Source organism: Mytilus edulis, chromosome 11, assembly GCF_963676685.1.
Source record: "Mytilus edulis chromosome 11, xbMytEdul2.2, whole genome shotgun sequence".
Taxonomy (NCBI): domain Eukaryota; kingdom Metazoa; phylum Mollusca; class Bivalvia; order Mytilida; family Mytilidae; genus Mytilus; species Mytilus edulis.
The window spans coordinates 28,429,663-28,454,041 of record NC_092354.1 but is presented as its reverse complement, the minus strand read 5'-3'; the positions used below and the strand labels follow the sequence as shown (position 1 = coordinate 28,454,041).

The 24,379-nt window shown below is 34.1% G+C and overlaps 2 protein-coding genes across 4 annotated transcripts; one reads left to right on the top strand and one right to left on the bottom strand.

Moving 5' to 3' along the window:
- Positions 1 to 4,717: 4,717 nt before the first annotated feature.
- On the top strand, positions 4,718 to 8,017 carry LOC139495461 (putative nuclease HARBI1). The gene is made up of 2 exons (XM_071283742.1): positions 4,718 to 4,923; positions 5,565 to 8,017. Exons 1-2 carry the CDS (start codon positions 4,811 to 4,813, stop codon positions 6,586 to 6,588), a joined length of 1,137 nt encoding a protein of 378 aa, XP_071139843.1. The 5' UTR covers positions 4,718 to 4,810; the 3' UTR covers positions 6,589 to 8,017.
- A 21-nt stretch (positions 8,018 to 8,038) lies between these two features.
- Positions 8,039 to 15,621, bottom strand: LOC139495460 (baculoviral IAP repeat-containing protein 7-B-like). Of its 3 annotated transcripts, none has more exons than XM_071283741.1 (6): positions 15,466 to 15,621; positions 14,102 to 14,187; positions 12,841 to 12,942; positions 12,134 to 12,235; positions 10,570 to 10,602; positions 8,039 to 9,438 (listed from the first exon to the last, which is right to left on the bottom strand). In XM_071283741.1, exons 1-6 carry the CDS (start codon positions 15,552 to 15,554, stop codon positions 9,290 to 9,292), a joined length of 561 nt encoding a protein of 186 aa, XP_071139842.1. In that variant the 5' UTR covers positions 15,555 to 15,621; the 3' UTR covers positions 8,039 to 9,289. The 3 variants fall into 3 exon arrangements, with proteins under 3 accessions (XP_071139842.1, XP_071139839.1, XP_071139840.1); XM_071283738.1 differs by having other exon boundaries at positions 9,310 to 9,438; positions 9,999 to 10,602; XM_071283739.1 differs by having other exon boundaries at positions 9,313 to 9,438; positions 9,990 to 10,602.
- Positions 15,622 to 24,379: the final 8,758 nt, after the last annotated feature.

Sequence of the window (24,379 nt, the reverse complement as noted above, 5' to 3'; positions counted from 1 at the left end):
ACAACATTGAACTGAAAAAAAATAAAGAATGACATTGACTTATATAACAAAACTAATGACCAAGCTTTGGAAAATATAAGAAAAGATCTAACCATGTTGAAATCTTCTCAAAAAGATGAGATTGAGAGCTGTCTGAACAATGCAACATTGAGCATAAAGACTCATTCAAATGCAACTGACAGAGACAACTTTAGCACTACAATCTTTGAAGTGTTTCCTGGGTTGGAGAGAGACCTTCTTTCGGCGGAAAATATCCCAGTCACGGAATACATTGCAATAAACCAGACACCACATACCAGTACACCAAAGGAATGCATCGCTGAAACCAATAGTGAAATTTCCTGTGACTATTCAGAAGAAACAGAAGTATGTTTCGCTATTCAACCAATCGCTCACGTTTCACCAAGCGGTGCTATTCCAAGTTGTTCTGAGGAAGGAAAAGACAGTGAAGAAAAGAAGATTCGAATGGAAACCGTATGATAAGGGAAACCAATTCATTCAGGATATGTGTAAAAAGTTAGATTACAAGAGAGCAAATCACGTAAAGGAGAAAATATTCGCAGAAGGAGTTATTCACAAATATTGGGAAGAAACGGACAAAATGAAAAACCATGTGTACAACAGGGTGGACACTGTGTGTAAAAGCAAGGAAGGTAAACATTAAATCTTCCCATTGTCTATTGTTAAGGTTTCTACTTTTGAATTTGTACTTTTTCTGTACTTAAAATCTGTAGTACTGGAAATAAACTTTTAATATCTAGTACTATTTCTTCACTTTAAACATATTGTAAGTTTAGGTACCTGTATTTTATAGTACTTGATTTGTATTTAAAGTTTTGGTACAGAAATAATACCAACAATATTCCATATTTGAAAATCATAACTTAAAGAAATTTGAAATAGACAAACTTTCAGAATGCAGAAAATGTGACGGTGTAACCAAAAACATATAGACTTAAAATTTCTAGTAAAAAAATCAAGTACTGTAAAATACAGGTACCTTAATATTGCAATGATTTGAAAGTAACAACATAGCATTAAATATTAAAAGAAGATTCCAGTACTACATATTTATGGAATAGAAAAAGTACCCATGCAAAAGTTTCTCTGTACATCGTTTTATCAAATGGATGAAGATGTTTATATACTGTTGTTGAACTGCTGTCTTGTTAAAAAATATTAAAATCGACGTGGGTAAAAATACAATGCAAGACAACAGTTGTCCGTGAAACAGTTTTGAATGTTAGATAGGTTTGAAATAAAACTAAGGATAAGATTAGGGTTAAGCAGCGATTATTGTTAAACTTAAGTGTAAGAATACAGTAGTCTTTAGATAAGTATTTCTGATTGTATAATGGGCGATGCAAAATCTTTTAAGCGATAGGATCCGATAAGAAAAGGAGAAGGTCACTTTTTACACCACTGGGTCGATGCCACTGCTGGTGGACGTTTCGTCCCCGAGGGTATCACCAGCCCAGTAGTCAACACTTCGGTGTTGACATGAATATCAATAATGTGGTCATTTTTATAAATTTCCTGTTTACCAAACTTTGAAATTTTTGAAAAACTAAGGATTTTCTTATTCCAGGCATAGATTACCTTAGCCGTATTTGGCACAACTTTTTGGAATTTTGGATCCTCAATGCTCTTCAACTTTGTACTTGTTTGGCTTTATAAATATTTTGATATGAGCGTCACTGATGAGTCTTATGTAGACGAAACGCGCGTCTGGCGTACTAAATTATAATCCTGGTACCTTTGATAACTATATATTCAGTTTTGGATACGATCTTGTAATAAATTTCTAAACAATACACCTTAAATTGAATGTTAACCACGATACCTTTTATTAGCAATTTTCAAGTTGACCATTAATTTGAATGCAAGTTTAAGAGTAATCTGAATATTGACTTATTAAAGTTTAAGAGTAATCTGAATATTGACTTATTAAAATGAAATTGGGAAAGTAACTTAATTAAATTAAAAAAAGCTATGTCTGAGCTGCAAAGCATTATTTAATGCAAGCTGTAATAACAAATGAATAAGTTAAAAGTATTCAGGCTAACACAAAAGATGTGAAATTTATTAAACTCAAGGATTTAAAACATTAACTGGGATGGTTAAGTCCTGGAACAATATATTCACATCACAAAGGTTTCTTCATGATATGCACTGAACAAAGGTATATCATCTACATGTATATCAGTCAGGTGTACTACTTGCACAAGTTATTTTTATTTACTTGAAGAAGTAAACAAAAAATATACACATATAAGTAAATAAATAATGTTTGAATAATCTCCCCTAAGTTTTCTCAAAAATTTACTTGTATAAGTAAATTTTTCTTACAATCCCTCAAAAGTCCTCAAGTTTTGAGATGTCAATTCATGCCTTTAATGATTTTTTCCCAGCTTTGCTCATATTTTTTTTGGTTCAATGTGTCGTCTCATTAATTCAACACACCCCAAGGGTGACTGGGGTATAGAAATATGGTCACTTGGTCTTCTCCCGACCGGCAGTAAAACGCTTGCCGAAGTGGGGCGTCCGTTTGGCTGTGCGGGATGTATCAAGTTCGCAGTCACGTCCGGTCAGAAGGGGGACGTTAACAGAGAGTACAGAGAGTGCCACGCTCTTTGCACGTTAAGAACCCTTGCAACAACTCTTTGAGGGGTCCGTAGGTGGCCTGTTGCAAGGCTAAATTTCTGTCCCTATCCAATATACCCTCATTTTCCAGTGGCAGTCCAAATTTCCCCGACCATCATCCCAGATGGCCTCTATTGTATCAACATACCTATTGTATTTATTGTGAACTTGTTCTCGTCCTGAATATGCATGAAATATTTGCCGCTGGACGTTAAGCAACCAACAATCAATATCAATCATTAATTCAACAAAGAAACTGATTGCGCAAAGTATTTGAGCAAGGCCGTCAAAAATTGCTCCTTAGGCAAATGTTGGGGGCTTGTAAATGAGCAGTGTTCTGAAGAAAAGACAAATGGGATGTTCATTGTCCATGAAATTACACTTAAGGAGGCTCGAGGGTATAAGAATTTCAGAAAAAAATAAAACATTTGTTTTTCAATACAAATTTTATTTGTTACCTTTTGTAGTTGTTACTTTATCATATGGTACAAAAATCATTCAAAAAAATCAATTCTTGTTGGCCCCGGATGACTTTTAAAATGTATACATCATTGAAAAAGTTCCAAATTATCTCCCTTTGGTGGAAAAATGCAATTTTTTGGCTTTAAAATTGAAATATCTTTTTCAACTCATCGGTGACCTATATTTTTATATATAATTTCCACATAAGCTGTACTTAAACTAAATTATTGTAAAATTTGAGCGATTTCTGTAATAAATTTCTTATTTTATTTCGATATTAACTTTATTTCTCCTATTACTTCACAACAGAAAAAACTCACTTTTACAAAAATATATGCTTCTTTCGAATGCAGATTGTGAGCGCAAATGAACGGTGACCCCACTTTTTATTTTATTTTTCTATTAACTTTTAGATAGTTCATTTATAGAAAAATATAGAGAAATCCTATATAAATGATTTAGACCCGCGAACCCCCTTAAATGATTAGTAAAGGGTAGATTATTACCAATTTATGAGTTTTTCAAATATTAATAATGTATTCAAACGTCAAAAAGATGAAAAGGTACTTAAAAAAAAATCTTCATAGAATTCTATCGGAGATTTCAGTGTGAAGAGAGTCCTTTGTTGAAGATGAACACAAACCCAGGTGTGCGACATAGGGGATTTCATACATTTTCGTCCTAGATTTTAAAGACCACGCTGCTTGCATTTTCTTTGCACTTGCCTAAAAAACAGAAATAGGAGAAACCAAACATACATTTAATTTGTCAAATATAAAACAATACTCACTATTATATTGACAAGATCTTTTTAACGCCTCCTCTGAGCTGATGGCATTTTTAAATCCATGCTTCCAAGCCTGGAAGCCGTTTCTTAGTTGATATCTGGCACCAGTTAGGAATGAGAGAAGGCGTCCTCAAGTTGAGGTTGATGAAGATGTCCCTGTAGTAAGAAGACGGAGGGTTGATGAAACTCATTTTGTTGCCTTGCAACCAGATGTAGAATTGCAAGAGAATGAACCTCAATTAGCTGCCGTAGGTGAGGTTATTGAAGTTTTTAATGAACCTAAAATGTTGCCTGGTTTAAAGAGGTTGATATATTTATAAGTCAAAAGCTTAAGGGTAAGATTTGGAATTTTGAATATATTGATTTGTCCCTTATGCATCGCAACAATTCCAACAGTCAAACAAATAAAAACACCATTGGCATTACAGGCGGTATGCTGGTAATACAAAACAAAGTTCTTCTGTTAAGGATTGGACTGATTGTTTTATTGCTTATGTCCCTGTCCTTATTGAAAGGTATCCTTGAAAAGGTTTCATGTTTAAGAGAAATAACATTACACCTTTGGTAAACAACTCTGATAATAGACAAAACCCAAAAGGACAGAAACGACATTTTCAAATGTATATTACTAGTATGCCAAATGACGACTCGGATTTCGGATAGATTATAGACCATACCATAATAAATCTTGGTGATGTTTTGTAAAAAAATTAGAATCGTTATCACTTTTCAAACATCCACACAGGAAAGAACGAATAATAACAATATCATTTCTAAGTCATATTAAGGAATTGAAAAATTATTACTCCAAATACAGAGTCAATGGTTGCGCTCGGCTGGCAAGTTCCGAACAGGTTCCGTCAGTTCCAATTCCATACGCCACCCGAACGGAACGGAACCGGATGTATCAAATTCAATATGGAGGTTGGGGTTGCAATTATTGCGGCATTGACCGTCATTGACGATGAAGACGACCAATATGAAGATCCTATGGATATTATTCCTATTCTGCCATTGCTGACCAATTTAATGTACGTGTGTGTGTGGTATATTTTGCACAATATATTGTTTTTATGTAGAAAATAAGTTGTATGACTGATACAAATGAATCAACCATATCAATTTGTGAAGTCAGAGTGATCTGATTAAATCAGTACATGAATACTGCACAGAATTCAACCAAACCCATCTTGGATGTTTAAAAAATGAAACAGCATATTTATCTATCTTATCTGGATATCTATCGATAAACTTTTTAAGGAAAAGTACAAGACATGATTTAACAAAAACCTGGATTCCACAATTTTTTGCTTAGACATATATTTAACTGGGTGGGACAATGGTTTTTCCACTGACATGACCGAGTTGGGAATATTTTTGGCAGATACAAAATGAACATGACAGTCAAAAATTTCCTGTTGTTTTGTTTAACGTTGTCTACCAAAATATTTTTGGTCAAAATTATTTATATGGTATTTAAAAGATTTTCTTCATTATTTATATGGTATTTAAAAGATTTTCTTCATCACCTTCCTGACCAAATAATATTTTTTTCTGAAAATTCAGAGTGATCAAATTATTTTTTTAGGAAAAAACTAGACCCCCCACCTTTTATTTGGGTTTAATAGAATAAATGGTTGGTTCTTACTTAATGTTTTATTGTATTTTGCAGGGAACCGGAACTGCGTCCTAAGATATATGGCTATGTGGAGGAGATTATTCCACAGTATGACGAAGAGTCGTTTAGAAGGATGTTCAGGATGTCTCGTGCAACATTTGATAGAATTTGTACTTATTTAAGGGACTGTCCTGAATTGCAGCCAACACAGACAGGTGGAAGTGATGTAGTAACTGTTGAAAAACAAGTATTAATTACGTTATGGTATGTTGGGAGTCTAGATACTATTAGAAAGATTGCAGATCGATTTGGAGTCTCAGAATCAACAGTCATAATGTGCAGGGAGAGAGTAACTGCTGCAATACTGAACAATCTGAAGCAAAAAATTATTTCTTGGCCAACTCAACATGAAATGCAGGATGAAGTTAATGCTTTCCAACAAAGGAATGGGTTTCCTGGCATAGTTGGTGCCGTAGATGGAACCCATATAAGGATTAAAGCACCATCTTCACATCCACAATCGTATGTTAATCGTAAAGGGTTTCATTCGATCCAAGTTCAAGCTGTATGTAGACATAATATGTTTTTCTCCCACATTTACGCTGGATATCCTGGAAGCGTTCATGATTCCAGAGTTTTAAAACAATCAGACTTGTGGACAAATGGCTTGCGAATGTGCAATATGGCAAATCATATTTTAGGAGATGCAGCTTACCCAACTCGCAGATGGTTGCTCACACCATTTAGAGACAATGGACATCTTACTGATCAACAAAAAAAGTACAATCAATATCATTCTTCAAATCGTGTAGTAATAGAAAGAGCATTTGCACTACTCAAGGGCAGATTCAGGCGTTTAAAATACTTGGAGACTATAAAATTGGACACTTCAGTTGAGATCATAATGATTTGTTGTGTTTTACATAATATTTGTATACTCACAAATGATAATATTGACGACTTCTTAGTTCAACAAGATGATGATGATGTTGTCAATAATAGACATATAGTTCAAATAAATGATGAAGAGGCAGAGGGTTTTTTGAAACGTGACAATATTGCACGACATCTACTCTAGTGCTCAGATGAAAGTGACTATTACTGTGTTTATATAAAAGCTTACTTTAAATTTGATATTGATTTATTGTTGCCCATTCATTAAATATTTCTGCAGATTTTCAGGCCATATTGATAAAATAAGACACAGTTTAAATATCTCATAAGAACAATGACCAGGCAAACTGGTTTGTTGGAAATAGAGGTTACCATACAGCCTGCAACAATGAATTGGGTTTACATTTTCTGACAAAATCGAGATCTTGGTTCCTGGATATATTTATCCCAAAAGTTAAAGCACCTGAGCAAATGCTACATATTTCAACACTAACAAAAAGGTGAACACAGACATTCATTGACAAGGATGCCAGAAAAAAAAAGTACATACAAATCAAATGTCACTGAATGTAACACAAACAACTGAGTTTGAAAATTTATACCCACAGTATTTTAATTTTTCAGATGGCGAATTACAAAACTAATTGGAAAAATCACAGAACTATTCATAACAACCAACAAACAAAATTGTCATATCCCGACTTGGAACAGGCTTTTTCATGAAACAATGCATGCTGCAATTGGTAAACCTCCCACTTCCATAAATGTTTACGACAGTGATTCAAAACTGTAACCTAATAGGGCAGATAAAGGAACATTGAACTATAAAACATCAGGTGCAGATTCAGGCTAGGGTGTATTCCTGGATCTGCCCTCACCTATTTCAAAGATGCCAAATTAACAGTCGATGAAGCATAGAATGTAGTTTGCATGGGTGCTTACCTACTACTCCAGACGTATCTGTGTACCAGTTTACATAATCCTACAACTAAAAGTTGCATGGACTCAAGACATAAATCTTAACCAAAAGTTAGTGAACATAAAAAGTAGGTCACAGTGACCTACTTTTGTCTGGATATCCCAGATACATCTGTGTACAAGTTACATGGCCCTACACCTTATAGTTACTGATAAATACACTCGTACAGAAAACTTAACCAATCATTGATAAAGCATAAAATGTCACAGTGACCTACTTTTGCCTGGATGCTGACCTACCCGAGGTATTAACTCAGTTGTTAACCTCTACCAAGGTGTGGATGGACACCGTAGGTACTCCAATAGTTCTTCCCGACTTTGTCCAAAACAAGTGAAACACACTTTAGATGTTTCCCCATAGACAGTAACCTTGACTTTTGACTTGCTGGCTCAAAAATTGATGGGCATGTGTACGCCATATTTTCCATCTGTCTGCAATAAAAAATCACACAGCAACCTTTTTTTCTCTCTAAAAACAGTCACAGTGACCTTGCTCTTTTAGCTGTCGACTCTTTTAATGGAACTACTAAACTGTTGCAATTGCATAAAATTTCTATCGTAAGTAAAATACATATGGCTACAGAAACAAAAACTTGTTTTAAAATCAATATTTTTATTCAAAAAATTAAAAAAAATGTAACAAGTGTAAAAGAAAATATCCATAACAAATTAAGATTTTATACCTTAAAATCTTAAAAAATAAAAATGTATAACAAGTGTAAAAGAAAATATCCATAACAAATTAAGATTTTATACCTTAAAATCTTAAAAAATAAAAATGTTATAAGAAACTGTACTATAAAAAAACAAGACCAAACTTAACCTGTGTCACGCAGTACCAAACTAGTAAGAAGATGTGCATCTTTTGTGACAATACATTCAAAAATACCAAAGTTTATTAAGATAATAAAAACCTGTTTTAGTTTCTGCTAAATATACCTTCAAAATATTGACTAAACTTCAACAATTGGATAATTTGATTTTGGCTGTTCTGTTTATGCCCTATTCAGTGTTAATGCTCCCATTTGATTTGATTTTTTTGCTTTCCTACTTTTTGAACTTGAGCGTTCCTGATGAAGGTTAATCCAGAAAAGCGATTCAGACGCAGTAAAATTGGCATCTGTTTTTTAATTTGGAAAGAACGCAAAAAAAGAGAGTACACATCTTCAATATTTATCTCATGACTATGCAAAGTATCATGATTTTGGAATTTAGATTAAGATTTTATACCTTAAAATCTTAAAAAATAAAAATGTATAACAAGTGTAAAAGAAAATATCCATAACAAGTTAAGATTTTATACCTTAAAATCTTAAAAAATAAAAATGTAATAAGAAACTGGACTATAAAAAAACAAGACCAAACTTAACCTGTGTCACGCAGTACCAAACTAGTAAGAAGATGTGCATCTAATTTGGAAAGAACGCAAAAAAAGAGAGTACACATCTTCAATATTTATCTCATGACTATGCAAAGTATCATGATTTTGGAATAAAGTTCCAGATTTAGATTACACACAGTAGGTACCAATTAAAACAATATTTCCAGAAAATGGCTGCATTCAATACATGAAAATTTGACAAATAATTTTAAGAATCTGCCTAATATAGGAAGTGTACATCTTCAATATTTATCCAATAACTATGCATATTTTTAAGAATGTCGAATTAATGCTTTTGGAGTTACAGATTACACAAGGTAAGGCTATATCAGTCTTTGGCCAGACAGAGTTGCCCTTCTTTCGCCTTCGGTGACACAGGTTAAAAAAAACATTCAGAAACAACAACTTTCAGACACAGGGACGGACAAGGTGACACTTATATAGTATTATACTCAATAATATGAACATCAAAATGTTATAAAATTAAATGCATTTAAACTTGTTTCACTTGAACATTTACAAAGGTTTAACATCTGAAGATTTTAAGTCTTTTGCAAATATCTTTTCGGCAGATTGGACAGTTATCTAACATTTTCGCACAATCCATACACATTGCCAAATGGTTGCATGGTGAAACTAGGCAATCCGATTCACTGTCCATACAAATCTTGCATTCTGAAAATATACATGTTAAATTTGAATGAATGCATTAAGCAGTCCAAAATCATAAATATCGAACTATTGTAAGCAATTGAAAATGAATTGGTCTGTCTTTGTGTGTGTGTGTGTTTTGTGTCACCATAGCATTTGACCTGATTATTTGCAGATTTCAAGAAAGCATACCATATAGTATGACAGTCCATAAAGCTCTATTTCTTTGTTTGCGATCACCTAAAAATTTATATGAAATATAATGTACAAAGGTTGGAAATTTTCAATAAAAACATGACCAACTGTAATAGCACTGTCCGTTTATAGTCACGGTGTTACATGTACTATTAAACTCTGATCCTGCCTTTTTCTTATCTAAGAATTCTGAATTAAGCAAACATGACCCAAAAAAAATTAATTGCCATTCAATAAGCATAAGTTTCTAAAGACCGGTTGTAATGTTTGTTTTAATTGGTTGATTTGAAATTATTCAATACTTTAATATTTTCCCATTTTTTATGAACTCTGTAACACAATGACAATCAGTGAATTGAACATGTTCAAATTTTATATACATGTATTACTATTTCTTTGCAAGGAAACTCCTTAGGGCATCTTCAACTCCTTTATAGGCGTTAATCCGATCCTTATGCATTCTTTCCTGTCTTTCTATTGTGTCTTCCTGATGCTGTTTTGACTCCTGCAAGTATTGTTTAATGGTATCTGCGATGTCTGCAGAGGTGGTCTTTCTTGGCTTTTTTGCTGGTTTTGGTGTTGCTATTTCTTCATCATCTGGTTTATCAGTAGCAGTGGCAGATTTTTTATTATTATCGGTGCTGCTTAAGGTAAGTACAGGTTTAATGATCGGATCATTTTCAAATAGTTCATCCAATACTTCTTCAAACTCGTATGATTTTTTTCCTGCACCAGATTTTTTGTTATTGTCCTTCACACTCTTGTACCCCCTCATTAATGTTTTCCACTTTCCATTTACTTGATCACCATTAACAGAAAATCCTTTTGAGCAGAGCATTTTAGCAATCTTCTCCCAAACAACCTTCTTTCTTAAAATGCCCTTTTCCATTTTATTCTTGTTTGCCCTATACTCCTCAATTAGGAGTAACGTATTACTTTTTGTCCAAATTATATTCGTACCTGTTGAATCCTCTTTATTACTGCTGGATTCATCTGCAATGGAAACATGATATTGATCTAAAAGTTAATGACATTGCACCACAAAAGAATACTGTACACTCTGAAAAGGATTTTATATTTATAAACCCCAAAAATGCTAGATATGAGATGGTTAATAAATATGGCATCAACAGATTCCAAAATCTTTAAATCTAATTTAAGGAAGAACTATCAGGTTTATTTGATTGTCTTAAATTGTCATACAGCACTGATTTTCAAACTTGACTGAGGTACATCATTGGCTTCATAATAAAAAAAACATTTTGTGAAAATTTTGACAAAATTCATTAAGAAATATAAGTGTGAGAAAGCTAACCAGGGAATTGTTCACATAATCTAAAATTCAAAGGGCATTAACTCCCAACAAAAATTGTCAAACGACACTCATTTTCGAATTCAAAACAAAAGCCTTTTGTGAAAACTGGATCAAATTCCATTCAGAAATGTTAGCATGAGAGCGTTAACAGTTGGTTGTTTGGATGGAGGGACACACACACACACAGGCGGACTTCAGTTATACAAATAACAATCCACTTGATCAAAGAAACATGATGGAAGGTCTTCAAAAAAAAATCTTTGAGAAAAACGTTTTGAAAAAAGACCCACAGTGTTAGAAAATTACAAATGTTTTGAATTTGACAATCCTACCAACCGACGGTTTCGAACGGGGCTCACCAATCCCACAACATCCCAGGTCATAAACTGAAATTCCATGTTTTTAAGAAGTGATCTTGAACTTTTTCTTTTCAAGATACGAAAGACGCACAGATTTTAAAACATAGGTAATCAACGATTACAAAGCTCACCTCGTTAACTATTTTGACTCTATAACATGTAATCATTCAACCGTAAAATCTAGGTCACATCCAGCATCCGAAGCATGCATTGTGCTTAGCATCCCTAGGTGCATCATACATACAAATATAATTGATGTGGGGGACTTAAACCAAAAATCTTAACTGAATCGTTCATTCGTAAAATATAGGTCACGGCCAGCATCCGAAGCATGCATTGTGCATAGCATCTCTAGGTGCATCATACATACCACTATAGTTGAGACGGGGGTTGTCAGTAAGCGGGAATGGACTTTAACCAAAAATCTTAACCGAGTCGTTCAAGCGTAAAATATAGGTCACAGCCAGCACCCGAAGCATGCATAGTGCTTAGCATCTCTAGGTGCATCATACATACCAATATAGTTGAGGTGGGGGTTGTCAGTAAGCAGGAATGGACTTTAACCAAAAATGTTAACCGGACGCCGACGCCGATGCCGACGCCGAGGGTATCACATAAGCCCCCCTCACTTCGTGAGGTGAGCTAAAAATCGTAGGACAAAAAGTTGGAGCTCCCTGCATGTCTTTTTTCATCATATTACAATCTTGATGCAAGCTGCATATACCCTGTATCCCTTCATTTTCCATCATATACATGTACTTCTTGTAAATTACATTTCATGTATTGTTCAGGCTGTGAGATCTGAGCATTTGAAATTTTCATGAAACAATGTTATTTCATTATGTCTTACCATCTGGACTTTGTTCAACATCTGGGCAAACATGTCTGACACCTCTCTCAACTCCCTGACTACACACATCGCAAAAAGTGAGAGTTGCTCTATTACTGTTTTCTAAAAAGTAAGACAAATAATATTATACATTTAACAAGAAAACAAATCAATATACATGTGCATGAGTAAACAAAGGGCCGTATAAAGAGGAGCATCCCCTTGGCATACAATGATACACAAAAGTTGCAATGCCCTTATTGACCTTGCACTTGTGACCTAGAAAATCATAATTAGTTGATATTCCTCAAAAGATGTAAAATAGAAGCAACTAGGAGCCTGAATCCCACATCCGGCATTATAGACTGAATTGGACCTTTTTACATCATCCCAAGAGCTACTTTTGGTCCACTGGAGCCCATATTGGAATTTTTAACTGAACCAAAGGGACAAAATCTATTAGGTACTATATATTTGCATGGTTTGTTTCAAGTTAACTTTATATTTGTACTTGAAAAAAAAACTAAATGCAATTTTCCAAAGTATTGTAAATTCTGTAAGTAGTTCATGAGAAAAAGATGATGAGAATGTGGAAAGTTAACTGTCAGACTGTCAGACTTACAACATTTTACAATGAACATCGCCCACACTGGCTGAAGTGAACTAAAACGGATTTAAATACTGTACAAAATCCATACATTGCCACTATGGAAATGTACATTTTTTACCTTCCTGCTGGTTTTCAGTTGTCGTGTCGTCGTCGTCTGTATTGGTTTTAGCCCTCACAGCATCAATTATTATCTTTTGCGACTGAGCTTTCAGCAAAGGATCTAAAGCACAATAAAGTACATGTATATAATGTATAGGTATTTAAATACATTTTCCATTTAAAAATTAAATGTTAGTTTAAATAATGTACAAGTACAAAATGTGTTTAGATATATAACAGTATGTTTGAAGGAATGTAGTTGCATATACATATGTAGTACATGTACACTGTAAAACAAGAAACAATGCATGTTTTACGTGCCTGTCCAAAATCTGATATATGCTGTCCAAAATCAAAAATATGTTGATCACGGGTGTGTCATTCAAATTTAAATAATCTATATGATGATCTGACATCATAGTCATGGTGATGTGACCTGAAATTTGAATACTCATTATGCCATGTACGCAGTGACATCTGAATGCAAGTTTCGGCTCACTCTCTTTTTGGTGTTTTTTTACTGTATTTGTGACATTTTGCCATATCCGTTCTTTTGCATACATGTACATGATGTACATGTATTAAAAAATTATGACTAGGAAAATTGACATTATAAATACATGTCTGTAAGCTTTTATGCGCTCGTCCCAAGTCAGGAAAATGTTGGTTAGTAATCGTATCTGTCTCATTTTTACCCTTTTTGTAAGGTAATTCTGATGTTGGACAGTATTAGCCACTTGTAAACACTTTTTTGTTAGAGGCCTTCTAGAGGATGTGTGCCAACCGAGTGCTCTCACCATTCTCTGAAGCTTGCACATTGATCTCTAGTCGTTTAACTTAACACGTTTACTGACGGGGAGTTGGTGGTTGTCTCTTTGGCATTTACCCCATATCCCTTCTTTTTTCTATTTATTGCAAAACAAAAAACGTGCCAGACTATGCAAATTTCAACAATAAAGTACTCAACAACAACATACAATTCCTAAAAATAAATTCCTTTATACCAACCGATACCAGTACACACATAAAACTAAACAGTTAGTACTGTTCAATCAGATAATGCCCTCTATTAGCAAACATAGAAACATTTTTTGAAAATTGAAAGCAGCATAAGCAGTTGTGTGTATGCAATATGCTTGAGAATCCAAATGTATACTGTCAACAGAAAATAACAAAATTGTAATCTCCCCTTTTTCTGCAATGGGAAGGGGCCACTTTAAATTGGTCCTCACCATGCCACTGATCTGAAATTTAAATTGGATCTTTTTAATGTTTCTTACCTGTTGAATTCAAATTGTGGTTCGTCATAGGATCTACATAAACAGAGTATTTGACTCCATCGAGCGTGCAGTATACTAGTTTCTTCCTATGTAAAAGAAACATTAATTACAAAAATTGCTTTGGTGTCTATGACAAAATACACTAAAAAACTAAATTATAGTAAGTTTCTTTTTTGGCATTATACAACATCATGTATTAATTACATGTACTAATTAAGTGTATGAAGTTACAGCTCCAAACTCGGCTAGCTAAAAAAGTGTGGTGACAGAGTTACTTCTAAATTTAGTAGAAATTGCCTTTGGTCATTCTATTTTGCCTCCTGAGATACATTGTAGCTCTCAGTAATTGCGAGCATTCATTTCAGAATGCCTCATTTGTCTTTATCCATGTTGGAGTACTTCCTTAATGGATTGAAAGAATTTTGGATTGATTTTTTTTTCAGTCATAATTAATATTAGTTTAAATTACCAAGTTGATTGGGCATAAGAAACCATAGAAAATGCATGGAAAAGTAATTTTTGAATTTTGGCCCCTATTTCTGGAACGGGAGGGGCCACGGACCCCATCTTCGAACTTAGGTTGCATTTTGTCATAAGTAACATTGTGTTAAAATATCAAAAGGATCGGTCAAGGCAAACCAAGAAATAACCTGCGGAAACCAATGTTGACAGACGACGGCAGACCTATACCAATATACGACCGAAAAAAATTTGGCCGTATATAAAACACTGTCTGACTGCATTACAAAATTTAAACCTGTAGTATTCTTGGGGGGAAAAAATCAGCTACGATATATTATTTTGTATGACCCACCCCCCTTTTTTAAGGTTGAAGAGTTGGTCCACTGACCAGCAAAAAAGGGCAGACACTTGTTGCATTTCTTCCTGTGTAAATAAGTGCTGCAATGCATGTAACCCAAGGACAAAGGGGTTGTGGCATAGGCAGATCCAGGGGGTGGCCCGGCCCCACCTTTTGAGAGGAAATTTATATTGAAATAGAAAATCACTGAAACATGACCAGAACTGTCCTTTCTTAGCCAGTCAATGCCCCTCCCCCTTTTCGGAAGTCCTTGATCCAACAATGTGTGGTACATGTACACAGGGTTTTGTTGTACACAATCTATAGTATAAATTAAAATTTCAGTGTCGTCATTATTTACATCTTCAGGACGGGAAAGGCTGTCCGATCGGCGCTGATCAGTGGCTGTCAGACAGAAATGAAGTTTTTAACACAATCAACGCAAATTTTCTCTTATAAATAGGTCAATATGATGTAGGTGATACAAGGTGATGATTCGATTTCAAAATGAGTAATATTTTTCATTATTGATGTCCCTGGAAGCTAAATACTGTTGTAAATTTACCCTTCAACTCCTTTGGTCGCCATTTTGAATTCTATCTGCACCACCTTTTTTTTGGGGACGCACGGAACTCGTTCTGAACGCAGTTCCATTTTGTTTTTCTGGACTTCCGGTTAATTCCAGACGTTCAGGACGTCCAGAACCTGTCAGCCGAGCGCACCCAATGACTTTCAAACTTTCGAAACACCTGAAGATGATGATCCATCACGGGACAGGGTTATGAACTACATACCACCGACTGTGCATAAACCACGAGAATAAACTTCCTCAACAGCATTCAACGTAGGTCTTATTGAATGGAGAAATAGGAATAACTGCCTTTTAACCTACTTCCGTCCAGCAATTGTTTATAAATGTTTGACGATAGAAGCTGTTTTCGTGTACACGTTGGAGAATTAGAAGATTGATAGTTAATTTGTTTTATATTTTATATTTTATAAAAGGTAAACTTATATCAAATGATGATTTTTTTTCGTTAAATAATCAAGAATTTCTCAATATACTGCTTATCCCAAGGAACTTACTGTAAATACATTAAGTTTTTTCGGTAATAACTGTCCTTTCCTGGATTTAGATATTTCTTTTTTATACGTGAGAAAGTTATGAAAGTAGTGAAGGCCTCCACAATACCAAAAGTTAATGAATGTTGAGATTCGAGAGGATTGAAGATAGTTAGTGATAGAGAATGCACATGTCTTTATATTATCAATGTAATATATTGTAATGAAAGTGTATTTATGTGAACCTGTACATAATAAATATGTTTACAAGAAAATTTGTTTTTTAAAGCCTTAGAAGAGCTCCGTGACATTTTCATCCCGAACAGACAGACGAACGCCCCACTATATCCAGCATTTTACTGTCGAGCTGAAGAAGACCTTATTTCTATTTCCAAGTCACAATTGACTACAAATACACCTACATATGACAACATTGTAAAAGGCCCATTGATGTCTGCTTTCATCTTGATGAACCAAATTTTCTAGCATCCTTCTCAAGCTTGGTTGCTATTTGGACAACTCGATCAAAGACTCATCTTAGCAAGTTTCCTTATCCTCTTAACACAAAGCATCGGATTTAACGTCCCCGTTCTGACGTGACTGTAAACTTGAAGCATCACACACCGCCAAACAAACGTCCCACTTCGTCACGCATTTCTGCAGGTTATTGAGAATCCAAATGAAGTGGAAATTTAAAAAAGTGTTAAAAATAATAGAACGATATGTTGTGCTTTTGTATGATCTGTCTAGTACAGCTAATATAATGGTGAATGAGTTAAGAAAACAGTTATTCACGCAAAAGACAAAAACAATTGACAATATTCATCCAACACGAGATGCACTTCTTCATAGAACATACGAAACGTGCAGCTTACCAAGGCAGTGTTATTTGGGGGTAATTGTTAAGTTGCAAATCCAAGTATCCCATCATCATGATAAAGATATAAATACATGCCATAATAATATTGTGTTCACTAGATAACTTTATAACCCATTTTTGGTGTTATAACAATAGACATAAGAAATCATACAGTCATTTCTTATAATTTATATCTAAGTTCAGTAATCATGGAGAATTTCATTAAAAAAACGGAAATGCTGCCACGGTCAGATGACAAAATGATGTCTATAAGGTGATATAAGACCAAATTTCACGCAATCATTTAGCACGTGTTGCATTCAATTTCAATTTATATTTATGATTAATTTAATTTAATTCAACCAAGATTGACATGGTAATGCATGACAATAAATATTATATCGAGTCAGTTTAACTTACATAAAGGTTATAAGAACACACGCATCACAAGCATACTTACTGTGAGAAAATGTGTACGTATGCATCAGTCTGATATACAGACTAGAGATGGGCAAAATGTTATCGTATATAAAGTTATGGAAGTTGGTCTGAAACAAAGTCGTTGTGTCGAAGAGTGCTGTAATTAAAAGAAACAGTAATAAAAACCAGGTTGGTATGCTAGCATACAGACCTGAAAAACTAAAATTAAATAAAAAAATAATCTAGGTTCAGCATACACCAGGTTGGTATGCTAGCATACAGACCTGAAAAATAATGGAGGTTCAGCATACACCAGGTTGGTATGCTAGCATACAGACCTGGAATTTATATTTTATGAGAAAAATTATGTTCAGCATACACCAGGTTGGTATGCTAGCATACAGACCTGGAAAAAAAATAATCAAAAAGAATTGGAGGTTTTGCATACACAAGGTTGGTATGCTAGCATACTGACCTGAGATATATCATTAATTAGATAGAGTAACATTTCAGCATACACCAGAAGAATGCAGACATATGGAAATTAATCGATAAAATGACATTTCAAAATACTCTATGTCGGTATGCAAAAAAAGAGACCTGACAAATAGAAGTATGAGAAAAAAGACTGATGTTGGCATACTATTCACTGATGCATTTCAAATAAAGATTGGTTAATGCTATGTAATATATATGTTAGGGAAATGGCATAAAAGTCTAACAAATAGTTATCAAAAGTACCAGGATTATAATTTCATACGCCAGACGCGCGTTTCGTCTACATAAGACTCATCAGTGACGCTCAGATCAAAATAGTGAAAAAGCCAAAACATATACAAAGTTGAAGAGCATTGAGGACCCAAAATTCCAAAAAGTTGTGCCAAATACGGCTAAGGTAATCTACTCCTGGGGTTAGAAAATCCTTAGTTTTTCGAAAAGTTCAAAGTTTTGTAAACATAAAATTTATAAAAATGACCATATAATTGATATTCATGTCAACACGGAAGTGCTGACTACTGGGCTGGTGATACCCTCGGGGACGAAACGTCCACCAGCAGTGGCATCGACCCAGTGGTGTAAATAGTTATCAAAAGTACCAGGATTATAATTTCATACGCCAGACGCGCGTTTCGTCTACATAAGACTCATCAGTGACGCTCAGATCAAAATAGTGAAAAAGCCAAAACATATACAAAGTTGAAGAGCATTGAGGACCAAAAATTCCAAAAAGTTGTGCCAAATACGGCTAAGGTAATCTACTCCTGGGGTAAGAAAATACTTAGTTTTTCGAAAAGTTCAAAGTTTTGTAAACATAAAATTTATAAAAATGACCATATAATTGATATTCATGTCAACACCGAAGTGCTGACTACTGGGCTGGTGATACCCTCGGGGACGAAACGTCCACCAGCAGTGGCATCGACCCAGTGGTGTAAATAGTTATCAAAAGTACCAGGATTATAATTTCATACGCCAGACGCGCGTTTCGTCTACATAAGACTCATCAGTGACGCTCAGATCAAAATAGTGAAAAAGCCAAAACATATACAAAGTTGAAGAGCATTGAGTACCAAAAATTCCAAAAAGTTGTGCCAAATACGGCTAAGGTAATCTACTCCTGGGGTAAGAAAATACTTAGTTTTTCGAAAAGTTCAAAGTTTTGTAAACATAAAATTTATCAAAGTTGACCATATAATTGATATTCATGTCAACACCGAAGTGCTGACTACTGGACTGGTGATACCATCGGGGACGAAACGTCCACCAGCAGTGGCATCGACCCAGTGGTGTAAATAGTTATCAAAAGTACCAGGATTATAATTTCATACGCCAGACGCGCGTTTCGTCTACATAAGACTCATCAGTGACGCTCAGATCAAAATAGTGAAAAAGCCAAAACATATACAAAGTTGAAGAGCATTGAGGACCAAAAATTCCAAAAAGTTACAAAAATATAGATTGAGTAATTTATGAAGGTTTAATCGCCTCAACTATTTCCAGAGTTTTAAAATAGATCATTCTAGCATCCTATAAAAACAGATTATGCTAAAATAATGCAGTTTGCATTTTGCAGTTACACAAAAAGAACAACAATCTTGCAAAAAAATAGCAGACAAATATAAATTATGCTATACAGTGACTTTTTAACGCAAATTATATCAGTCATGTCAAACGATGTAGCTTTTACACACACAAATAAAAGAGGGACGAAAGATACCAAAGGGACAGTCAAACTCATAAATCTAAAACAAACTGACAACGCCATGGCTAAAAATGAAAAAGACAAACAGAAAAACAATAGTACACATGACACAACATAGAAAACTAAAGAATAAACAACACGAACCCCACCAAAAACTAGGGGTGATCTCAGGTGCTCCGGAAGGGTAAGCAGATCCTGCTCCACATGCGGCACCCGTCGTGTTGCATGTGGAGTCTAAGTGAAGTGGCATATGAGAATTTCTAATTTTAGATGAGAACGTGTTATATACATGTAAAAATCTTATACAGCATTAACATGTTTAAAATACATACTGATATGGTTTGTTTAATTATAAACGAACAGTCAAACACTATATACAACAATTTCTAGTCTTTAAACATACATTATATACAACAGTAGAATCTATTAGTTTTTTTTCTTTAAACACTATACACAACTGTATCTGATGTTATCTGAAGTTTTTCAGATGGTACCTTCTTTTTGACAACCTTGTTGTCTGATAAGGTGAAAATGTTTTTTTCTCGGACAATGCTATGCACACGTACTGGAAAGTTAAGTTTAAAATACCAGTTACTACTTAAAGGTAGTTTGCTGAAATCTTCTAGGCAAAGTAGACTGTTGTTGGCATCAGCCCCTCCTGTGGAATCATTTAAACAAACAAAGCAGAATTAGTGGTAGAGACCACCTGAAAAGAGTTCGGAGAGCTAAAAACATAGATTGTTGAAGTCCAGAATTTCTTAAGCAACCCCAAGACCATCAAAACAATTAAAGGTATTTTAAGAAGCCTAAAAGGCAAAGGCATTAATAATATTGGAATACAAGTAGCACCTAAAATGTTCAAATTCAGCACCATTAACAAGGACGGCCAATTAACAGAACTGAACAAACAAATGTATGGCAGAAAAATACCTCTCCAGGACATAATTTAGGCTGAAAATAACAGCATGACTCTTCTTAATCTTCAAAATAAACTAACAACATTGAACAGTAGCAACATATTGTCAACATCATCAGCCAGAGTCATCTACGCTGAACTGAACTGCCAGATGCCAGAGCAACATTCCAGATAAAGAACTTATTGCGCCAATTTCTCTCAACATTAGAACACCAGTGATTTACCCACAGTTTTTATCTTTGCGTTTGACAACAATTTTACAAAACAAAACTTCTTCTGTTAAAACCAATTTGCACTTGTTTCAACCAGCACCTACGATATCGACATACAACCAGATCCCTGACAACCATCTGCAAGATGCCAATATATCTGCAGGCGATTCTTGTTGACGATATACCGTCTACCTCTTTAGGAATATTTGCTCCATAGAAGATGTAATGAACAAAAATGTAAAAAGGAAAGTGTTTCGAAGGAAAGCTTCTATAAAAGGACAGATAGCAACTTAGAAGATCAATGCTATTCGCTTAGCCTGTCAGACTCATTATCCATCGTTACCATCACTTTCCGAGAAGAACTGGTCAGTTGTGAGAGCAATCGACAAAGCAAATTGGAACTTTCAGCAGCATTTGAGGAAATCCTTTTCAGTCGGGTGTGTCTATTCTGTGTTGGTCTTAGCATTATGTGGGTTCAGTTTTCTGTAATTATTTAATACTTCAGTTTTATTATGTTTATCTCTTTCATATTCATTTGATAAAATTTACTGTTTGCAATAGCATTAATTGTTCTAAATAATAAGGATGTTCTTATCCCAAGCATTAAAACAACGCCGTATTTGGCACAACCTTTTTTCAACTTTTGATCTTCAGTGCTGTACAACTTTGTACTTTTTTTCACTTTCGATCTTTTATATCTTGGCGTCACTGGTGAGTCTTGTGTTGACGAGGCGCGTTTTAGGCGTATTGAATTTTAAACTTGATGCCTTTTGTTATATATTAAGCATGTGTTTCTTTGTCTAATATGTTCTCCTATTTATTTGTATTGTAGTCCTGTAATATTATGTTGTCATTTCAATGTTATATTTGTGTCTCGCAATGTGTAGAGATACTGAAATAAAGCAACAGCTTAATATCTACAGCAAACAACTTTTCCATCAAAGCTATATGTATGTCTAGGGTAGGGTTCGGCTTAGGCTTATTTCCTGTTATAGTGTCAGATTATAATATTTTAAAGTTTTATTTGGTATTATTTTTACCGGTCTATGCTACCAACAATGACCAGTTTATAAATGATTTGTTTAAGGTTCATTACCTACATGTATCATGATTCAGTTATGAGAATCTTCCAGGAATCTTTCTCCCAACGGTTGATAATGAAGGTCTAGACTGCTCTAATGGCCACGTTATTATAATAAATCTCCCAACAGGAATACCATAATTGATTGGAGATATTTAAGGATCTGACTATACCAATTTTACAATCCTAGACTCAGTAAACGTAGTCATATAATGGTAGTTCTGGTATTAAAAAATAATCTGCTCCTCTATTAAAATTTCTCAGTATATTTCCACTCAAAAATTAAGTACAATCCCACACTATCACTGTATTAATTATGTGTTAAGAGTAAAACTCAAACGTGTAAATACGCCTGGGGTTAAACATTTATGAATAAAGGTGGCACACACCTAGACAATAAGTTACTAGCCCAATCTTAATATATTGGTCCTTTCAAGCATGGAACCACTAATGTATAGACAAGAATTTATGAGAATTATTTCAGGACCAGTAAGTAGACTTGTAAAGCGAACTAATTGATATCAGCTTTGCTCATTGTTGAAGGCTGCGCATGATCTATAGTCGTTGAAGTCTGTGTCATTTTGGTCTCTGTTTCAGAGTTGTCTCATAAATTTGCAATTATACCACATCATTTTTGTAGTATAGCTGTCTACACATGCAATATCAACTTTACTTGTGTTGAAGGCCGTATGGTGACCTTTAGTTGTCAATTTCTGTGTCATTTTGTCTCTTGTGGTGTCGTATCATTGGCAATCCCACCACATCTTTTTCTATGGTATATTAAATATTCAATCAACCTGTAAAAGAACCAGAAAGTAAACCCCTGAGGGAAAAATGTTCTGTCCTGAATATGCTTTCACAGTGACACCATCAGTATTCAGGAACCACTGGAAAGGATCAAGATTGTTTCCAATACATAATAAAACCAGGATTACTAAGTCATTTGAATAAAAGGACCAATTCGTATAAGGGATATGGCATTTCTCTGTAATTAAATAATTCAGTTAAGTACAAATTTTAGTAAACATTTTAAAGTACCTGCATATGATTATTCATCATCAAAAAAAAATGTCTCATGTTTCTAAGATCACTAAGTTAAAAAGTGTTTGCATTTGAAATCTTCCCCAACTGCTCATGGTGTGCATTTGAGACTGACTTTTGTACACGTTAATTAAACTTAAATTTAGTCACAAATAATTACCCCAAACCTTTTTAACCAGAAATCTATAAATAACTTCAAGCTAAACAACTGAAGAGCTTTACCATTAATCAAATCTTGTTATTTGCAAACTAACATGTTTTATTCACTTCAAAGAATTAAAAAATAAACTCATTTAACCAGTGAACCGTTTTCAAATAAAATAAGCCTTGATTCTTAAATATTCAAAGATTCCGCTTAAAATTAAGTGCAAAACCGACCAAAAATGTGCAAGGGTTCTGTGGAACCCAGTGTCTCGTCTACTTTTGCTGTTATCACAGGCTCAACAAATATGGGGGAAAAAATCAAAAAAATATTCCAGTGGATACGCAAAGGATCGTCGTAAAACGCTTCTGTCAAAGTTTGATAAAAATCCAAGATAGTTTATGAATCTAATAAATGTTTTAAAACCTTAACTGCAGACTGTTTGTAATGTTAACTGGAAGAAAAATCAAGTCCATGTTTAGGTAAAATACAGATACACAGGTACAATTTTTTTACAAAATTTTATTCTAGAAACTAGCTTTTGATCATAAAAAAGCTTCTGTCCAAGTTTGGTACAAAACTAAAATACTCTTCTGCAGATATTCTGTAACATGATTCAGATTTCCAAGTATTTGTCTCTACGTTTATATTTAACTTCATGTTCTTCTTAGTGTATTTTGTATTCCATCTTAATTTTTTTTTTTTTTTTACGTTTTCCATTTCATTTAACTTAGACTCTTAAGCATTAATTGTGAAAATGCTTGGTTCTATTTCAATTAAACTAAGAAAAAAGGAAAAGATCATAAAGAAAATATTCCAATTACTTCCATTGTTATTTGTGACTTAACTTGTAAATTTGTTGTTAACAAATATAATACAGGATAAACGAGGATTGAAAGAAAAAGAAGAACAGAAATATGGCAAGAAAAGACGAACGGTTTGTTGAAAACAATTTGTCTATAACATTTCTATCCAAACTTTGTTCATTTTCTAAAAGCGTTGTTTCATATAGTCTGTCCTGATTCAGGTTTTCTATTAATTGTGCAACAGTGTTGAGGAACCATTAAACGATTCATCAGAAATACCTTTGCATAATCATTCTAAGTCTTCTTAGGTTTATAGTTGAATAATGGCCCTGGTATTTATTTCAAACCTTTCGTTAACAAATCATTTACTCCTTGTTCGATAATTTGATTTATAAAAGGATGAGCTACATGCTTTTGCATGTGCAAGTTTTAGATGCATATGATAATCATTATGTTTAATTTTTTTATTGAAGAATCAAACATTTTGTCTTTTCTATCAATGGAACGTGCAAAGGAGTAGGTCCAGTAAGACCTCTTTTCGGCCCCAAAATATAGCAGTTTTACAAAATTGTCAAAATGTAAACTTTTAGTTATTTATTTAATAGTAGAATGGTTCTGCTACATAAATATGGGCTGTTTTTGACAGTAGAATGCACATATATTGGAAACTAGCACCAATAAGTCATGCTAAATAACTGAAATCTTCACAATTCCAGCATTTTAGTTAAATTTAAGAC